This window comes from Pogoniulus pusillus, chromosome 8 (assembly GCF_015220805.1).
Source record: "Pogoniulus pusillus isolate bPogPus1 chromosome 8, bPogPus1.pri, whole genome shotgun sequence".
Lineage (NCBI taxonomy): Eukaryota > Metazoa > Chordata > Aves > Piciformes > Lybiidae > Pogoniulus > Pogoniulus pusillus.
This window is the reverse complement of record NC_087271.1, coordinates 26,140,809-26,159,975: the sequence shown is the minus strand read 5'-3', so window position 1 is coordinate 26,159,975 and position 19,167 is coordinate 26,140,809. Positions and strand designations below refer to the sequence as shown.

The 19,167-nt window shown below is 47.8% G+C and overlaps 1 protein-coding gene across 18 annotated transcripts in view; it reads left to right on the top strand.

Moving 5' to 3' along the window:
- Positions 1 to 19,167, top strand: part of PTPRF (protein tyrosine phosphatase receptor type F) — a 401,799-nt gene that overhangs the window by 350,747 nt on the left and 31,885 nt on the right. For 8 of the 18 annotated variants that reach the window (XM_064147753.1, XM_064147760.1, XM_064147755.1 and 5 more), the window contains 7 exons: positions 5,589 to 5,842; positions 6,544 to 6,634; positions 9,555 to 9,767; positions 12,786 to 12,940; positions 13,798 to 13,809; positions 16,072 to 16,187; positions 19,060 to 19,092. In XM_064147753.1, the coding sequence (XP_064003823.1) occupies positions 5,589 to 5,842; positions 6,544 to 6,634; positions 9,555 to 9,767; positions 12,786 to 12,940; positions 13,798 to 13,809; positions 16,072 to 16,187; positions 19,060 to 19,092 (874 nt within the window). The remainder of the gene's footprint in view (positions 1 to 5,588; positions 5,843 to 6,543; positions 6,635 to 9,554; positions 9,768 to 12,785; positions 12,941 to 13,797; positions 13,810 to 16,071; positions 16,188 to 19,059; positions 19,093 to 19,167) is intronic. The other 10 variants (XM_064147762.1, XM_064147761.1, XM_064147759.1 and 7 more) reach the window with 3 other exon arrangements.

Here is a 19,167-nt window from a genome sequence, read left to right as displayed (position 1 = left end):
GAATAATGTTGGCTGAAGCACACCAAGAAGAAGCATGAGGCAGTGAAGGCATGTGCTGGGCAGAGGCAGTAAGACTGTCTCTGTGATCATAATACATACTTCTGGCTTCTTGGCATCCATCTAGAAACCCATAAGCTATAGCAACTTTTGCTGGGTGCCTGCTCCTACCTTGATAGTGCCCTGAATTACTTGTCTTTTTGAAGGGAAATGAAAACTGATCTGGTGCCCTAAATCATTGTTGCTTTTCCCATGAGCAGTAGCAGTGTTCACACAGTCCAAATCATTGCTTCCGTCCTCCATCAGCTGTCTCAAGTATCTTGTTATTTGGTATCACCTGGTTGGGGCTTACTGGTCAGGTCAGCCTTTGCAGCTCCAAGACAATGATTACAGAAGCTTGTCCTGACACCTGGCTGAGTTGAAGCACGAGAAGTTACAAATGTGATTTAATTGCCAGAGATTATCAGGACAAAGTGGTCTGATAACCAACCAGTGAATCAAACTAAGAATGACTCCTTCTGCAGCATGTCCTGTCTCAAACATCCACGTGGCCTCTATGAGTTACTCTAGGGCAGATGCATAATCTCAAGGAGTGAAGGAGTAAAGCATCCAGAAGGTTACAGGTGTGAGCAGCACAAGATGTGTCAGTGTGGAGAGAACTCTGGAGGAACGGCTGCTTCTCTCTTCTCTCCAGCGCACTTCTGGAGGTGTTGTCATCTACCAAGCTGCGGGCAACACTGGTAACTCCATGTCTTCCTGTTCTTGTTGGTCACCCAGTGCAGATCATCGGGGCGGGTAAAAGACTAGTGCAATGGGAGTTTCTGCAGATCTCAGTGTGACTTCTCTCCCTTAAGACATGAGACCAACATGTCACATCATCAAGGATAACCTTCCACCCAGTCTCAGCAGCTGTTTACTGCCTCTGCAAAGGTGGACAGCTGTGGGAGCAATGTGACTTCTCTTTCTCCTTGCTTATGCACCTTGCTGTGCTGCACCTAAAGAGCAGAAGCAAGACCTGCACAAGCTGTGGGATCCATGGCCAGGGAAATAAGGGAAAAGGCTTGAACTGCATTACATCAAAGTGTGTGAGCACCTCTCCTTTCTTGTTAGTAAGTCTCTCTGTTTAAATCCTGAAGCTGAATTACCATGATCAATAGCAGGCACTTGTTAACATGCAGAGTTTAGCTGACACAGACAAGGCTTTTGTGAAGACCTTGTGGTATTCAAAGCTTTCCCAGATGTAGGGTGCATTAGGATCAGTGTTCAGATATCTGGCCGTAAGGAACTTCACAGAGCTCTGTTACTTTGCACTCTGCTGAAAAACCAGTGTGCTTCATCTTGTCTTATTCTTGTGGCACAAAGCCCATGTCTCTGTCTGACAGCACAGTGCTAGAAAGGGACAGTGTGACCTTTGGAATATTACTACCACATAAGGATGGTGGCATGGTTGGAGGTACCCAGGAGCCAAGGATGTAATGCTGATGCCTTGCCTCCTAGCTGCAATTGCTTGCACAGACTGTGACTCAGGGTCTGCCCCTGCTGTGGGTTAACCCTCAGATGACACAGGAGCAGATGGCATTAGCCACTAGCTAACTGAAGAGCAGTCATGCAAACAAGAGTGTTACAAGGGTATTTCTCTAATAGTGTCTTCTTTCTATTAATATTCCCAGACTTGCAGACACTCATGGGTCAAGGCCAGGAGCGAAGAGCACCAGCTCCAGGTCGATGATTGTGACACTGGAAAGAAATCTTTAACCTTCAGGACTTTGTGTTTTTATACACAAGGTTCACCCCTCTCCCCTAATTCAGGCACATGGGACATTGATGCCAGAGCCTAATACTGTAACTAGCATAGCAGATAAATCTCCATGGGAACAATTAGTATTATCTACACTTGATAAACAGTCTCATGCTAAATCTGTGTCCCAAAGGGTGTCATATTCTACTTTAACAGATTTAATTAAAGTAGATATTGTTCTGACAATGAATAGTGAGGCACAGGCAGGACTAGTGCTTTTTGTCTTTTATAAGGGATGAACCGAGACCTTAGGAATTTTCATTGCTACCAAATCAATAATGAAGGCTTGACATCTCTTTGGGGAATTTTCACAGCTTCTTGTGGCCCAGGAGATAAATTCCTTGTAAAATGTTGTCCAGCTGTTGTGGCAGAGCTGAGGCACCTTACCCTTTCTATTTCAGTGTGCTTGCAGAAAGCTGCTCTGGAGCTTTCATGAAATATGCAAGACAGATACAGCTTTTTCTTTGGGGAAACTGCGCTTTCCTGGGACACATTCTTCAACTTAAGAGCAGGGCAGAGAATGCATTGTTTAAAGGGAGCATCTCAAGGTATTTTACAAATGGGAAAAAGGAACAGCCCCTGTTGACAATTATGGTACAGGTTCAGAAATAACCCCCCCTGAGAATACTGGGCAGTGCCTCCTCACACTGTCTCGTGGAGTGCATTAATTATTCCTGCCCACAGAAAAGGAAACCTCGTCTACCTCTCCATCGAGTCATTCTCTTTTCCAACGTTGCACACTGTGTCTTTTCATCTTTTAGTTCAATACATTCTTTACTGCCTTGAAATCAAGCAGCAGACCTTCAGCAAGTGACATCTGGACCCACCTTTGCAAATCTTCTCTTGTGGATAAGAGCAGCACAAATGACATTTTACAGCAATCCATAGGCTAGTCAGCAGTGTTTGGCAGTTCAGAGCCCTTGAGCCAAATTTGCTGCTGACTTAAGTAGTTACCAGTGGGCCATGATGCAACCTTTAAATAGCATTCCTGCTTGAGCTCCCGGGCGTCCTCAGCTGCACACAAATGACTGTTTCTGAGCCTTTACATTATTGTAAGGTTTGTATAGAGGCCTTAACTAATGGTGCATAACATTTGAGGAGCCAATGTGTTATGGCAGGTAGAGGAATGCAAAACTGCTACAGCAACTGCGGAAAGGACGGACGGTGGAGAATGCTTCAGGAAAGCATTGCAAATGTCAGTTTCACTGTCTTTGGGGAAAAACTCTGTGTGTGGCAGTAAAAACCCATCATCTCATGTCAGGACTGAGGCTATCCTTGGCCAGTTCCCATTGCAGAGCGAGCAGGGGAACTCTGAAGTGCCTGTCTCTTCCGCCTCCTCTTGCTCCATGAGAACATCCTTGTCCCCAGAAGATGCCTCGTCTGCAGGCAGTTACTGGGCAAGTGTCTTCCCTAGAGCACACACAGAAGCAGTTAGTGATAACTTTATTAGGGAAGAATTCATAATGAGAAATCTTATCTGAGAGGCAACAGAACTCTGTGGCCTTTTCGTCCCTGTGGCCTTTTCATCCTTCCAGCATAGTGTTCCATGTTGGAATTTTGGTTTTGTTCATGTTTATGTTGGAGCACATGAAGAGAGGTCCTGCTGCTCCCCCAGGGTACTACCTGACATGCTGTCACTTGGAGTTTTTTGACTTGTACTACTGCAATGTCATTGCAAATGGTAGTGCTGGCATGGACAGCAAAGCTGCAAAGATGACTCGAAGTCCAGCACTCCTGCTTTTGTTGTGCCTACCTTCTGTGTCACAGCAGGGTGAAACCTGCCAATTAAATATCAGATATTCCAGTGCTGGAAGAAGTATTTCTTCTTTTCACCCTTTTCATTCACTTGAATATCCACCTGATGTGCATATCTTTGGAGAAAAGGAATAAAGTCCAGGAGAATGTATCTTGAGAGAGTCACAGCAGAGAACTGTTCCTCATGGCTGTCCTACCACTGACAGCCTTTCCTGCCCATGGGGCAGCTAGCAGTGGCTTTGTCCCTGCAAACCTCAGTTATTTAGTACTTGGTACTTACTTTTTCAATTCATCCCCGAAGATTAGAGCATATCAACAAATGAGACTGATTGCATCTCTTCTCCATTGCTGGCTCTTCACTGCTGTTTTGTGACCTGTGGAAAAGTCTGTTCTCATGAGCAGAAGAGCTGGGTCCCTTTTCCTATCCCAACCTCTATGTAAAGTGACCTGAAGAGGATTTGAAGCATGCTGTGGGTATCACTGTTAACTGTAAAACAGAGCTGCAAATTCTAGGCTTGGCTTGGTCCCTGCTGTCCTTCAGATCTCTTTCCATGGTGTCTCTTCTCCTCCCAGTTCCAGCACTAAATATTAGAGTAGTGCTAATCAGCTGCCCCGGTGCCACTGAGCCAGCAGATCTCTGCAGAGTTCTGCCACCTGCTACAAAGGTGACTTGGAAGGAAGGTGTGGTCCCCCCCTTGCTGCCTGTGTCAGCCTGAACAGTGGGCTCAGCTGGTGAAAAATCTGGTTTGCTTCAAGTAATTTTTCTTCCACAGAGCTGTCTTCTCTCTCTCAAGGCCACTGTTGGAAAGAGCACATTTCACTGTGTGGTCTGTGCCTGTAACATGTAATAGCTGTTATGGTTTAACATGTTGCAGCTCTGCCATTGCCAGCTTCTGCCATGCTGCATCTCTGCACCACTGTGGGGAATCCAGCACTCCCCTGCCATGCTGGGCAGTTGCCTAGTGGAAGGAAACGCGCAGTTTATCACACCTGGGGAGCTCTTAGTCTCTCCAGTTATCTGCATCCTATTTGTCTCTGTCTCCAGGAGCTGATTGAGTTTCTGGCTTTGTAGAGGCAGCGCCCAGGGTTTTGGGGTACAGGAATCATTCCAGCAGAATCAGGATCGAGGTTCCCAGGGCAGACAGTCCGTTTGGTGCAGCTAATATGGCAGTGCCCATGGCTGTTGTATCTGGGGAGATATGAGGGTCCTGTATATTTGCAACAGGACACTGAGGAAATGTTAGCTCAGGGGGCTAGTGGGCCCAAAGAGGAAAGCTGGGGGGGGTGGGGTTGGGCTGCCCACTGCCTCAGACTATCAGCAGCTCTGCCCTAGCCTGCCCAGCAGCCCCTCACTGCAAGCACGGCAGGGAAAAGCAGCACCAATCTCCTGCCCACGGCTGCCACAGCACCAGCATCTGTTGTCATGGCAACAGGGTGTCACACCTGCAGAGCCCTGTTTCGGGTACCAATTTGTGAGCCCTGCACAGGATTTGTCAGCTCATTTGTGAGGCGTGTAACACCCCCACCCCCCACCAGTCACCCTGCTAGGAGGGGGATGCTCTGCATTAGCCATTCGATCAGGCATCAGCTGGTAGACATGGGAGTGACACCAATTTAAAGCAGATGGGATTTTACACCAAAAGCATATTGTGTGTTGTAGCCTCATGAAACAAGAAACAAAGACCCATTCATCTCCGTGTGAGGGCAAAGCAAGCCATCTGGATTCCTCCCCCAGCCCGGTGCTGAAGAACAGTACGTGTGGCACCACCAGCCTCACTGCTGGTACTGGCCACCCTGGCTTTGCTGACGTGACCCCCTCTGTGCTCCATCACTGTGAGGCACAGGGAGCGGAGCTCAACCCTCTGCTGGAGGTTGCTGTCCTTTAACTAAAGATTCATGGCTGTTTACGAAACACACAGTAACCCAGCCACCTGAGGGAGGGCTCAGAGCCACATTGTCATCTCCAATGGTGCTATTTTGAGTGTGAGCTTGCAGCAGCAGCTGTCAGCTGCATGAGGGTGTCCTTTTCCCGTTTCAGATCCTATACAATAGCCAGAGTGTGGAGGTGGACGGCCACTCGATGAAGAAACTCATAAGTGACCTTCAGCCAGACACGGACTATTCCTTCGTGCTAATGAACCGGGGGAGCAGCGCTGGGGGGCTCCAGCACCTCGTCTCAATCCGCACCGCTCCTGATGTCTTGCAGAGCAAACCCATTGCCACAAACAAGTACATACAGGAAGGAAAATTCACACTTACCCTTCCCAAAGTCCAGACCTCTGTGCCAGTTAGGTAGGTACTGTGCCTGGGTGGAAAAAAGCAGGGTAGAGAGCTACAGAAGGGGAAAAATGCAGGGCATACCTCTGCCAACCTGTGGATTTTGTAACCTGAAGGTGAATTTCCAAGCAGGCTGCAGTACAGAGCCAGGCATTTGCTCATAACATGGGATCACACTGCTGCCTCTTTCTGAGCAAATATTTATGTGCAATAAAATTAAGACAATTCTCTGACAGTTAGCCCTCACTCTGGTGAGTTTACTCCAGCTGCTACCAGCAAAAACACAGTTGAGGATCAGGAGGGACTTTCTCAGACACTGTATAATATCCTTTAAATAAATAATGCCTAAAGCCTCAAGGAGATTAAAAAAGCAAGTTTGTGGAAGTCTTATTCGTTACTGTGGTATCTTTGTGCTGAAGCACAATTTCCCCCAGGGTTTTTGCTACAACCCGATTATATAAATGTCCTTCTCACAGCTCCTACACCACCCTCTGGAGCACAGTCTGTAGATCTTCATTAACCTAATGAGTGCTAACGGGAGTACTCTCATCTCTGGTACAGCTGGAAAACCAGCTTCTTCCTTACTGAACCGTTTTGCTGCTTAAAGGGCAGGGAAAGGAGCACATCACCCTAGGGAGGCATATGGCACGTGTTACTCAGTGACCTGCCACAGAGATGACTTAAGATCCAGTGCTTGTGCTTTCCTTCCTTCCCAGGTGGTACTACATCGTGGTTGTGCCAACAGATCAGAGCACCAACAGCCCAACTGCTCGGTGGCGGACACCTGATGAGATGGAGCTGGACCAGGTAGGAATCTGTAGCAGCTGCTGTGGTGGAAATGGCTCCCAAGTGGCCCAGCAAGCTTTGCCATGGCCTCCTGGCAGCAGCGTGGATGCAGTGACATAGGTGTGGGCTGTACACCAGAGATGTGAGATGTGCCATGCCCACTCAGCCTTTTTGGGCTGGTGACAGTATGTAGGAAGGAGGCTAGAGTCAAGTGAGCGAGAAGACACCTCCCACAAAGTGCTCCATTAGGAGACCACACTCGAGTGTCTTGGCACTCTGGCCAAGACAGCTCCTATCTCTGGTTGTGCACTTTATACAGCCTTTTTCAGCTGAAGGAGCTGTGCTGATTTTGAGAAGAAGCCAGGAGAGAAAGGTATGTTTTCAGTTTATTGAGCTGTTCCATGAGGAGGCTTTTCCCTCTTTGGACAGGACCTAAACCTGTAGTTTGGATAAAGAGCATGCTTTGGTATCTAACAAAACCCACAAAGCTCCTTTCCCACTTGCTTGTTAAAGGCTTTCAGCATTCACCAACCCATTCACCCTAAGATGCAGCTTACTCTGTGTAGGAGCCCTCCAACATGTAGCATGTATGTGTGAGGGAGCCAGGAGACTCCCACAAAAGGGATTTGTGGGATTATTCTTCCCACCCCACCTCATACATATCCTCCAAAGCAATAAGGAAGAATTCCGAGAAATCACACACAGAAAAGTCCATTAAGAGAGCAAAGTTGCAAACTTGAAACACTCAGAAATTACAAAGTGTTAGAAGAGGTAAGTCAGCCCTTGAGTGTCATTAATCTTTAATTACATGATTGCCTAGTCTGTTTCATGGGGTCTCAGCTTACAGCATGTTCTGCACACGAAGCGCATTAGTGTGATGGAGAACCATCATCTCCAGGTCTCCTGCATCATTTCATTGCAGAAGTTAGAAGGTTTTGTGAGAAATGGAAGACTTGGATAAGAGGAAATAGTTAGGTGGTTGAAAGCTATTAAGAGAATGTGTTTCTGTCTCAATTTCACCCAGCCCTGATCAAATGATGTAAAACAAAGTTCTGGTTAGCAGTCACTCTCTTGTACATTCTGGTTGGGTGTTTTGAGTGCATAGTTTGAGATCCTGGAGCCTCATTTGCAAAGCCTAAGCATCCCCAGCTGCAGAGAAAGTCAATAGGAGCTCTGCTGGGTAGTCAGTGCTACAGAAAAAGCTGAAATTTCTTTAAATACAAACCAAGCTGATGTCTTTTCAGTTTGATATTCGGAATTAGTGGATATTTTTTTATGTTAATGTCCCTGTTCTCCATCTGTAAAATTGGGTTAATCATTTTCATCTCACTTCATATGGGTGTTTGGAAGATAAGATTGTCAGTGTTTGTGAACCACTTGTGAACCAGTGATCAGCACCATAGAAAAGCCCAGAAGGAAATTATTAATTTTGTCTTCAGAGCTGTGTTTGAATAGCAACCAATAAACAAGGCCGCAGGCTGCATATTGCAAAGAAGAAACCAAAATATGAATTAGCTGCTCTTTGATTAAGCACTCTCTGTCCTGTGTCCTGAACAAAGTAGGAGAGTTACTGAAAAGACACTATGTGCCCATGCAGCCGAGGACAGGGACACAATGCACAGGCATTAAGACAGCTGAATTAGTTTTGCACCAGCAGTATTACTTTTCAAACTTTTTGGGGTCTGAACTTGGCAAGCCTATTGCTCCTCCAGTGCAATCTTTGGGGGCCTGTTACATATATAAGTGGCAGTCACACCCAGCACCCTCAAGTGTAAGTGGAGCCCTGTAGTTTCATGCCCATGCACATACAGCTGTGCTTTGTGCCCCAAAGAGCTCGGCTGTAATTTCAGACTGGATCCAAGAGATGTGTGTATGGAGCAGACTCCCCAGTCCAAAGACCTACCTGTCTGCCTTTTTACCCTGTGTTTACGAGGACATTTGTGACACAAATGTCTCCATCCTTTTTTTTAACTGTTTTTGGTGGTGGTACTGCAGTGAGAAAGCTACAGCTTTTCTAAATTGCTCCAACAAGAGTATTCAGAAGAGGGCAAGGATGGACTGCTGAGGGGAAAGAGCAGAAGGTGCCTTAGCCTTTTCTCAGAGAGAGTGATCCCAGCTCAGCAGCGTGGCTTTGTGTGCACATCACTGTCCACAACCCCACTGACGTTCCCTGTCTGCCCTAAAAATACTGCACTGGTACATTCATGTGTGAAATGTATTTCATGCCTCCTTCTTCATTTCAAATTAGAATTTCTTTGCCAAGCCTGATACTTGGTTTTGTTCATTAGAAAAACATCTTGAAATATCTGAGGGTCTTTCTTAGCAATGTTACTGAATTTTTGTGTGTTTATCTCCTTTTTTATGAATTTGTGGCTGGCTGTGAAATTTGCCACTTTTACTCTGAACATCCCATGAAATCTGTTCCATTCGGTGTGATTTACACAATGCTCTGCCTGCAACCCAGCAGCAGGTGAAATATTGAGGCACTGACTGAAGGGAGAGGCACAGCAAACATCACTTTTTCCCTATACATCAGTGCCAGCTGCATTTCATATCCAGCGTCCATAGAAATTGTGAGTTGCTGTCCAGATGGCTATTTGGGCCACAGAATGTGGTCCAGTTCCCTCCCAGCCCCATGGGATACCTTAACTTCAGGTGATGCCACGGCCAGGCTCTTTCTGCCCTGACATTCACTGTGTCCACATCCTAGGGCTCTCTCAAAGCTGAGATCCTGGCAGAGATGCTTGCATTAAGGCTCTACTGATAGGTGACCCAACAGTGCCTAAACAGATAATTCATCTCTCTGGTCTCTGGGTACTGTTGTGTCCAAATCAAACCCAGTGTCTTCCCCTCCCTTTCTTTCCATCCTGCTGAGTCCTACAACCAATAAGATGGTGTGATGCTGGGCAAAGTCATAGTGATGCACCTGGTTTGTCCTCAGCTGCTGGAGGCCATAAGCCAAGGGAGCCAGAGCAGGCGCCAGCGACGCCAAGCAGACAGACTCAAGCCCTACATTGCTGCTCAAGTGGATGTGCTGCCTGAGACTTTCACCCTGGGGGATGAGAAGAACTACAAAGGTTTCTACAACAAGCCTCTGTCTCAAGACCTGAGCTATCGCTGCTTTGTGCTGGCTTCACTGGAGGATGGAGACACGGTAAGGACTCTGCTGGCAGGGCACAGACTTTCCTAGCAGAGCTGAGGTCGGCTCAGTGCCAGCAGGGTGAACAATTACTGCAAGCTGGGATGATGGAGTTTTCTCTGAAGAGAGGAGAGTGAGGCTGCATAGCTGGTCTTGACAGGCTGAGGCAGCCGTGGGAGTTGAGTTGATAGATGTTGTTTTTGGAGGGAAATGGCACATATGTTTGACATAACAAATGAGAGTGGAGAGTAGCATCAACACATGCATTCTACACAAGCTCAGTTCTAGCTTGCTGGTCTGTACCCAGAGCAGAGCTTGACATGTGATAGTGATGGGATAGGTTCTCATTCTGCTTTGGTTGAAGTAAGTGACTGCAAAACAGAGCCTTGAAATCCTACCCTGCGCAGTGGTTGCCAAGGCTCTGTGGTGAAAAGGATGCTCCCCTTGCAAACCTGCCTTCACGGTTCTTCTCTGGCCGGGCTCTTATTCCGGGTGACATCTAGAGCAGCAAACCTGCCTGCCATCACAGTGGGTTGTCAGCAGGGCAAAGCTAGAGGCAAATGGGCTATGCCTTTGTTAGCTGTGTGCCAGCATGCACACGAGGCCTGGGCATGTGAGGGAGAAGAGGGTAGTGGATGCAGTAAGCAGAGAGCAACACAGCAAGACCTGTCCATCAGTGTCCAGCACACAGGGCAGGAGTGATGGTGACAGCAGGAGCAGTGGCCACTGTGTAAATAAGGGAATTAATAGAGATGCACAGAATCCATTGGTCTGCTTCCAAGGTGCAGCTTCCTTCCTCAGTCTCATTTGCTTGTAATGGCTCATTAGAGCTGGTCGAGTTCTTCATTACTTATCCAGCTCATGTGTTCCTGTGGCAAGATGTGCACTTTTTTGAGGGAAATAGAGTCACAGATTAACAGCAAGGTAAGGCAGAGCCCTCAGGATATGCTATCTTGGCAATTCTTATCAGGAAGAGATGACCTTAACTAGTTGATTCCAAACTATCATCATCATCACCTCTTGGCTAGCACAGAGCTGCCACTGCCCTTCAGTGAATCACCAGGCACCAAAGTTACTACACCCTGCTCCTAGAGACCACCTTTCTGCATCTTCTTCTGTGTCACATCCATTTTCATTTGAAGCATGAGGTGCTGTGTCCAAGGCTGTGCACTATCTCCCCAACTCAGCTCCTCCTTAATTGCTCGCTGTGTCTCTAGTGTCAGCAGGCAGGCGTAGCATTGCCATTCTTCAAAGGCAAGGGGGAGTGCAGTTGAAACATCATCTCTGAGAGCAGGGGCACCTGTACCTCACAATCTGCCTTTGGAAATGCCACTGAGATAACAGTCGTTCTGATCTCTTCTGCTTCTGTTTTCTCTTGGAAGGAGGCATCTCTGAAGCGTGTCTGCAAAAACAGGAATCTTTACTCCTTGCACAAAGCATAGGAGATGGGCACACATTACCTCGCTGCACAGATCAGTGTGCTCCTTCCCCCTAACCTTTCTGGGTAGTCACCAGTGAAGCCTTTGTGCCTTTCTCACTGAGTAGCCACTTGTACAAAGAGCAGCCCCTGGCTTTCTGCCCCATCCTCTCACCGCCGATGTCGTTTCTGTCGTGCTCAGACAGAGCTGTTGCTGGCTGCCTGTCTTCTTGTTTGAACTGGGCGAGGGTCCCCTTGCAGAAACAGGGCAGTGGGTTGCAGTGATTCCGTGCACACGTACTCTGGGAACAGAACTGAACCAGGAGCCAGCAGCTGTTTCAGGGTCATTGAAACAGGATCTTATAGGGCTGAAAGGTGTCTCAGACCAAACAGCAACCACTCGTCATGCTTCCCGTCCAGCCAGTGGCATCTCTGACTGCTGGTAAATCTGAGGAGAGCAGCTAGAATGCGGCACCTGCACATGCTGCCAGATGAATGTCACAGATAAGAGCATTTTCTGTACTCCATGCATGTTTGAAACCAGGCTGGCTGGGATCAAGAGCACCTGTGAGAGGATATCAAGATGAGCATTTGCATGACACCAGCGCACTTGATTTTTCCCTTTCTCCTTCTCACCTACACACAGACTTGACGTCTGCATTCAGACTTTGACCTTAAAGCAGGCAATTTATAGATCCACAGGCACCTCTCCAGTGACCAAAGCTTCCTATGGCAGGAGCAGAGCGTTTCTGACTTCCTAGCACTGGACAGCAGGTGCTGCTCAAAAGCCACAGGCACTGAACTGATACAGCTTTAGCGCTTTGTAATAGGGGGAAAAGATTTATTTTTTACAGCATTTAACCCCTCTGACCCAGCGAGGCTGAGCTGCAGAGGAACAGCACAGCTCCATAAGCCTTAGCCACAGCAGCAGAACAAGCCAGGTGCAGTGTCATTTTTCTGCAGAAAGAGTTTGGGTCTCTGCTAATCCCACTTTGCTGGGAGGGCTAGAAAGCTGTCCCTTCAGGTTATAAATCACTGGGCTGCCAGACTGTAGAAGTCTCTGGAAAGGAACCTGTAAGCATGAGTCCCTTTCCAAGGTCTGTTGATAGTTGAGGCTTAAGGTAGAAAATGTTCTTGTCATTTTGTTCCTTTAAGAAAACCATCTAGCCCCACAGGGGTTTTCCTAATAGAGCCCTGTCTTGGAATGATGTGTTGGTATCAGCACAGTAGGTATTATAAACCACTTAGGAATCATCAGCCAGTCCCACTGTGCTATTGGTTGGGATTCAAAAGCTCATGATTTGGCTACAAGAGAATCCAGGGCTGGCAAGTGGTTCTTCGCTGGGCTGCTCCAGCTTGGCACCTCAAGGCCAGGTCTGCCAGCCAGGAATTTGCTGGCACTGGGAATGTTTCACAGCACAAAGAAATTGTTTCTACAGTGTGACCTCCACTGATGCTGAGGGAAGGAGAATCCCATGGTGTGCTTCTGAGGTTTGAGAAGCATGACCATTCCCTGCTAGCCAAAGGCAAGGGGAAAACTCCTTATTTCAGGGACATAGCTATTGTGCTAGTATAACAGATGCTTGGTTTCTCTCTCTCCTTATGGTGCTGTTCAGAAGAGATATGCAGCCAGTCCCTACTCGGATGAGATCGTGATGGAAGTGGCTTCAGCAAAGCAACAAGATGAACCAGAGATGCTGTGGGTGATGGGACCTGTCCTGGCAGTGATACTAATCATCATCATTGTCATTGCTATACTCCTCTTCAAAAGGTGAGATCCAGTCCAGGACGTAGCAGTTATGACACAAGTACTACAGGTACCTTCAAGAGCCTCCTGGCAGCCTTCAATTATGGGGTGCTCTGATAGAGAGGCCCTTGACGATCATGGGGAGGAGGGGAGGCTCTACCTGGCACAGTGGAAGGCTGCTTTATGAAGAGAGCAGAAGGACTGGGTATGCAGGGAGGAATTAATATTTGTGCCAGGACACAAAGCTGCTGTGAATTCTGGAAACGTGTGACCAGTGGGACAGAGGAGAGCAGCTTTATCCCTAAAGCCAGTCTAAACACTCTGGTCTCACAGCTTGGATTTGTAACCTTGGGAGCATCTGTCATTCTGGTTTTCTGTGGAAATTGCCTCCTTGATCTCTGGTAGGCATCCCTACTGCTGTGAATATTGTCTGGGGAATTTGATGGAGGGACAGGGCAATGGATATGACCAGCTGAAATCAGAGTAGGAACTCTCTTCTTGAGACCTCTCAGTCATAGCTAGCAGATCAGGACCATCCATGCTGTGCTCCCTGCTGAAGCAACCACCTGCTTTTGTGTAGCAAAGTCCTGCTAGAGCTGTAACTGTAGTGTGAGATGATTGTTAGCCCTCCTGAGAAGCTGCAGGTTGCATTTGCATGTGTTGGAGTAGCCTGTTCAATTACAGTAGGTCATTCTGTATCAGCTCAGCTCTGAGGTTCTGCTCCTCCTGCTCTCTGTATTTACATATGTATCTGTAGCAAGGGAAAGGGAGCTGGCTTTGTTGGCTGATTAAGTGGAGCTCTGCTATGCATGTGCAGTCAGTGCCTTTCTGTGTCACTGATCATCTCCTTTTCTTCTGTTTCTGCTCTTCCCTGGATCTAGTAAGCAAGAAAGGTATGAATGCATTTTGTCTCCTTGTTTTGCTACAATTTCAAGTCTATTTCCCTTTTTGCAAAAGCAAGCCTGAAGCTATCAGGGGGCATCTTTGTTTTTTGGGAGTGTGGGGCATGCCAGCCCTAGGGGTTTGCAGAGACTTTGTTACCTCAACGGTATCAGCCTCCTAGCAGTTGTCAGCATCTCACAGCTCCTAGGGAGACAGTTCCAACATAAAGATTTCCCAGACTGTTTTTGCAATTAAAATACAATCAAAAAACCAACACTACCAGCAGTTACGGGGGTTTTTGTTTGCTCAGTCACTTCAGACTGAGAGCTGTTCCATCAAGAATGCAGGTGATTTCTTGCAGTCTGTAATGGGGAAGCTTTAAGGGGAATACCAGGCAATTGTAGGAAACAAAGTGTTTGCTGATCTTTATGGAAGGCAAATGGCTTCAGAGGAGATTTCTGTGCCCAGCTTGGTTCAGCTTTGCTTTGTCCTAGAGCCTGGTGTAGGTGGAGTGCCAAAGAAGCAGCACCAGCTCTCTGCACTCAGACCTGATGTTTATGTCCTATACCCCCTTCCAGCACCACCCCTCCTGCTCGTAGTGGTGCCGTGTTATCTGACGATTTTTGCTGCCCAGCTCCTATTTGAAGGCATTTTCTCCTGTAGATATCTGTGCAGCATGTTCACAGTGTCAAATCTACAGTAGAAGTAAATTGGAGCTGAGTAACTGTGGATGGCTTGGGACCTAGAAGCTTATTTAGCAATTGCCCTGACTGGGCTAAAGTGAGTGATGACCATCAATTATGTGCTGTGCCCATTCCTCAGGAAAGCTGAGCCGCCTTTCTCAAAGGCTTCAGGACCAGTACACAGTAACACGTGGCACAGCCAGTTCCTGATAGAAGAAACTGCTTTATTTGTTTGCCACGTATTTTCCTTTCTTTCTATCAATGCTCTTAGTCCTTCAGCTCTTTTCTCTCAGTCCAGGCAGCTAAAAGGCTTCTGAGATGTTGAGATTACTCAGAGTAGTACAAGACTCACAAGCTAGTCCTCCCTATTGAATAGCTCCAGCTTTGGATGCAGCCACAGGCTGCACATGGAGCTTGCTCATGGTCTGGTCCACTGTAGAAATGCAGGTTTTACTCATGATTTGTGCACTAAATTCTCTAATTGCCTCTCTTGAGTGCCAGCCCAGCACACACAGCTCTCTGTGCAAGGGATAGCATCTCTGTGCCTGTGCAGTGTTTCTGATCACATATGACCCAGGGTAACCACCACTCAGAGATGCAGCTGCCTCTGTGCAGAACCTGACAACCCTTCAGGGCACTTCACAATGCCTCACAAGGAAGTAGACAGCATAGATTTGTGAGCTGCAGGATGGTTAATGTGGTAGTATTCATGCAGACTAGCAGTGATGGCAGCTCCCTTTCTTCAATAAAACATCAGGGCATCAGAGGGGTTCATCATCAGGAAAAATCCATTTTGGGGCTGTAGCCAAAAGACAAATCCTGGGCATATATTGCTGCATGCTCAGCACCTTGGCAAAGTGTCAGGGTCATCGCAGACTCAGAAGAGAGTGCTGCTGTCCAGCTTCTGCCCAACACCCCTCTCTACTGCAGGGCAGGAAGTGGGACTTAGATAATCTCTAGGAAGCCTTCTTGCAGTAATGGATTTTCCTTAATATTCATTTGTCCACTTTTTGATTGGATCTGTCCCTGCTTTGCCTGTGAATTCAAGCAAGAGCCTGAGGTGGTGGCATTGCTCTAGGCATAAATATAGCATGAAGAGACAACAGTGTATTTTATTGTTCCATTAATACACGCCTTGGGTGCCTTCAACCATTCAAGACATGTATTAATGGCCCAATAAAACACACCCTGAAGAGCCTTTACACTATTATATTACAGCATTCTATATTTAAATATTTCTAATACTTAAAAAAAAAATATTATATATCCTTCCACTACGGGAAATAGTTCCTAGAGAAAGAGGAAACAACAACTTGCATCTATCTGATTTTTCTCTAATAAATATTACAGAAAATAGCACATTTTGAAGTGCCTCACTAATCAAACCTCTGTCATTTCTTACACTTGAGCCTTCCTGTTTTGTAGATGGGAAGTTGGAGGCACAGAGAAGAATGTGACTTGTTCAGAATGCCAGGGAGCCTGGGATGGAATTGAGTGTCTGGGGTGCAGGGACCCACACTCCTTGTCAGGGTGGTTGATGCTGGTCTCTGCCCTAGCTCACCTGCTTGTCTCTCTTCTCTCCATCCATAGGAAAAGGGCACACTCACCCTCTTCCAAGGATGAGCATTCCATCGGCCTGAAGGACTCGCTCTTGGCCCACTCCTCTGACCCGGTTGAGATGAGGCGGCTCAACTACCAGACTCCAGGTAGGGAGCAGCTCTAACTCTCTTGTGGCCTTCCTCTGGTTCCCATTCACCAGGTCCCAGAGGAGAAATTGCAGTCTTCCTCCACAGCAGCTCTGCACCTTCACAGTCACAGTAGCACAGAGGAGCCTTAGAAGAGGGATACCTACGTGTCCAGTCTTTAAATCCTTCCAGTCCTCCCTGGTCCTGTCACTGCAGGCAGACATGGCTGGGGAACCTGGACAGGAGCAGCCTAGTGCGTGGTGTGTCTCAGACCTTACATGAAGCTCACCACAGTAGTCCTGAGCCAGAAGGAGCCTCTACACAGAGTGGAGAGAGCTCACCAGGGCCTGCACCTGCATTGTTCCTTCTGGGTGCTGCACTGGCTTGGTACAAGTTGCACTTCAGCACTGAGCACAGCCGGTGCAGTGCTGCCCCAGGGGCTGCATCTGAGGTGATCAGGAGGTGCAGAGAGCTCTTGTATTGCTGAGGGTGTCCCAGCAGCTTCATCCTGGGGTCCTTGGTATTCTCACTATCCTGTTCTGCTCAGCTAAGGGTGAAGAAGAGCTATCTGCCATTTCCATTGCTCCCCAGCCAGTGCTGTGACCCAGTGAAGGGTGTTGCTAGTCACAGTGGTTCCCAGCACAGAGGAAAGTTCAGTAAAAACTTTTACCTTCTATACGTGACTGTGCACTGCATCGTGCCTGCACTGGCCTGTGGTGCCTCAGGGTGTAGCTCATTTGCCAGCCTGTGGAGGCAGTTATCTTGTGCTGCAGGAAGGTCTCATGCCACTGCTTTTTGTCTGCACATCTCTGATGGCATCAAAAGCAGGGTACCTGTCATTGCAGTGATCAGAGACAGACTCACCCTGATTCATCCAGAGGCTTTCAGAGAGTCCGAGCCCTAGATGAAGTGGGGGAGCACCTGGGCTTTTGTGATGGAAGGAGCAGTTCAGCAATAAATGAGGCACATACAGCTTTCTTCTAACTTGCAACTCCCCCTGGTTTGTAACCTACTTTCCTTTTCCTCCTGCTGCTCACTCATCTAAGAGCTTTCATCTAACAGGAGAGTTTTGAAGGGACAATTTCCTGGTGTAAACCTTCTGTCTCTGGGCAGGAGGATAAGAGAGATGAGCCTTTGCTGTTGCTGCTCCCAGAAGTTTGGCTCAGACCCGAGGTGGGCTTCATGAGCACATCACCCTCCATGCCAGAGCTGCTGTCAGAGATCTGTGGTTAGTGCATCTCCCAGGCAGGACCAATGGCAGTTCTCACAGGCACAGTGCAGCAGCAGCCGGGCAGTTGCCAGCAGATCTGGCTCGTTATTCTGCCACAGCACAGAGCAGCATGGTGTTGCAGCATGGGAGGAAAATGCTCTGAGGAGCAGGGGAGACACCTATGCTAGAGGAAGAACATCTGAACAGGCGAATCATTGTGAGTAGCACTGGGGGAGGAGGTCACACATTCAGCAACAGCCTGCAGCTTCCTGAGAAGGCATAGAGTGTTGAGCAGGGCTGCTCCAGGACACCTGTGCATGGGGACAGGATTCTGTGACATGTGTCCATTACCCAGGGACACAAAAGCCATCTTTCTGTGTGCTCATGGTTTACATTGCACAGATGAGTGTGACAGGACAGGCTTGTCCTACTCACATCTCCAACAAGTTTGAGATGTCGACAACAAGCATCCCTTGCTACTGCTGTAGGAAAGAGAGTTCCAGAAAATCTCTTCCGGCCTTTGCCTAAGGATAAGCCAAAGACACTGATTCACTTGTAAGTTTGCAGAGATCTCTGGGGAGACAAAAACAACCCAAAGCGTCCAGTTCAATCGGGACAGCACCAGCAGCACCCTGTGATGCTGCTGGCCAATGTTCCCCCATCAAGTGATATCACTGTGTCCTCCTCCTTTCCTTTCCCCAGCATCACTTGTGCGGCTCTGCAGAGTGAAAGTGGCTGTCATGCAGGTAGAAGTGACTTTTGCAGCTCCTGACAAGCTTGTCCTTGTTAATGAGGAGGCATGAAAACCACTAAGCCCAGCAGACCAGTGCTGTTGCCCCTGTCACCTGCCCGAGGTTGAGGCAGTGCTGTGCGGATGCATTGACAAGAGATGCTGGCCACCAGCCCTGCACGTTTCAGTAGCTGATCTCCCTGCTGGAGTGTGCTGAGCAAGGAAAAGTTGTTTAATGCATAATTAATTGGGCTACTGTTATTAAATATTAAGCTTTCTCATTTTCATGGTTTTTACTTCAGATAAGGGTTACTTCCCCCACTGTTGGCCTCCCTGTACTAATGTACTGCTGTGCCAAGTCACTAAGAGGATATGGGACCAGACAGTGTCCCAGTATGCCATGAAATGAGGCTGAATTGCATTGCCGATGAGCTGCAAGTGAGCTGGAGGCACAGGGGCACTGAGTAGAGGTTGCTGGGTCTGAGTGCAGTCTTCCTGGCTTCCAAGCTGCACAGACATCACTGGTACTTGCCATCTACCTGCCTTCCCTGGGTCCTCTTGGGCACAAGGCCATGGACAGTGGTGTATAGTGACAAATGTAGCTCTTAGTGTCAGACAGAGGCTTGTGCTCTCACTCCCCTGTGAGTACCTCCAGCTCCACATATTTGTCAGCATCAGGGGATGGCAGTGGCCAGAGCTGAAAGCACACTGTGTAAAGACCAGCTGCAGAGCAGCCTCTGGGGCTGGGCAAACAGTCCTGTGCAGGAGGGAGGCTCCCGGTGCTGTGGCAGATGGTACTTTCCTTTGCATCTTCATAAGAATCCTAGGATACTTTAGGTTGGAAAATACCTTAAAGATCATCAAGCCCAACCATGTCTTTCCATTTTTGAACTTCTGCAATGATGACTAAAGGCTAATGGGATTTCTGTTCTTGCCCCATTTTTTCTTTGCAGGTGCCAGTGTCCCCAGTTGCCAGAATAACTCAAGTTAGTTTTAACTCCTGTATTTATCTTTTGACACCTTTTGCTTTTTCTTTCCCTTTCTCTCTCGTCTCTGTAATT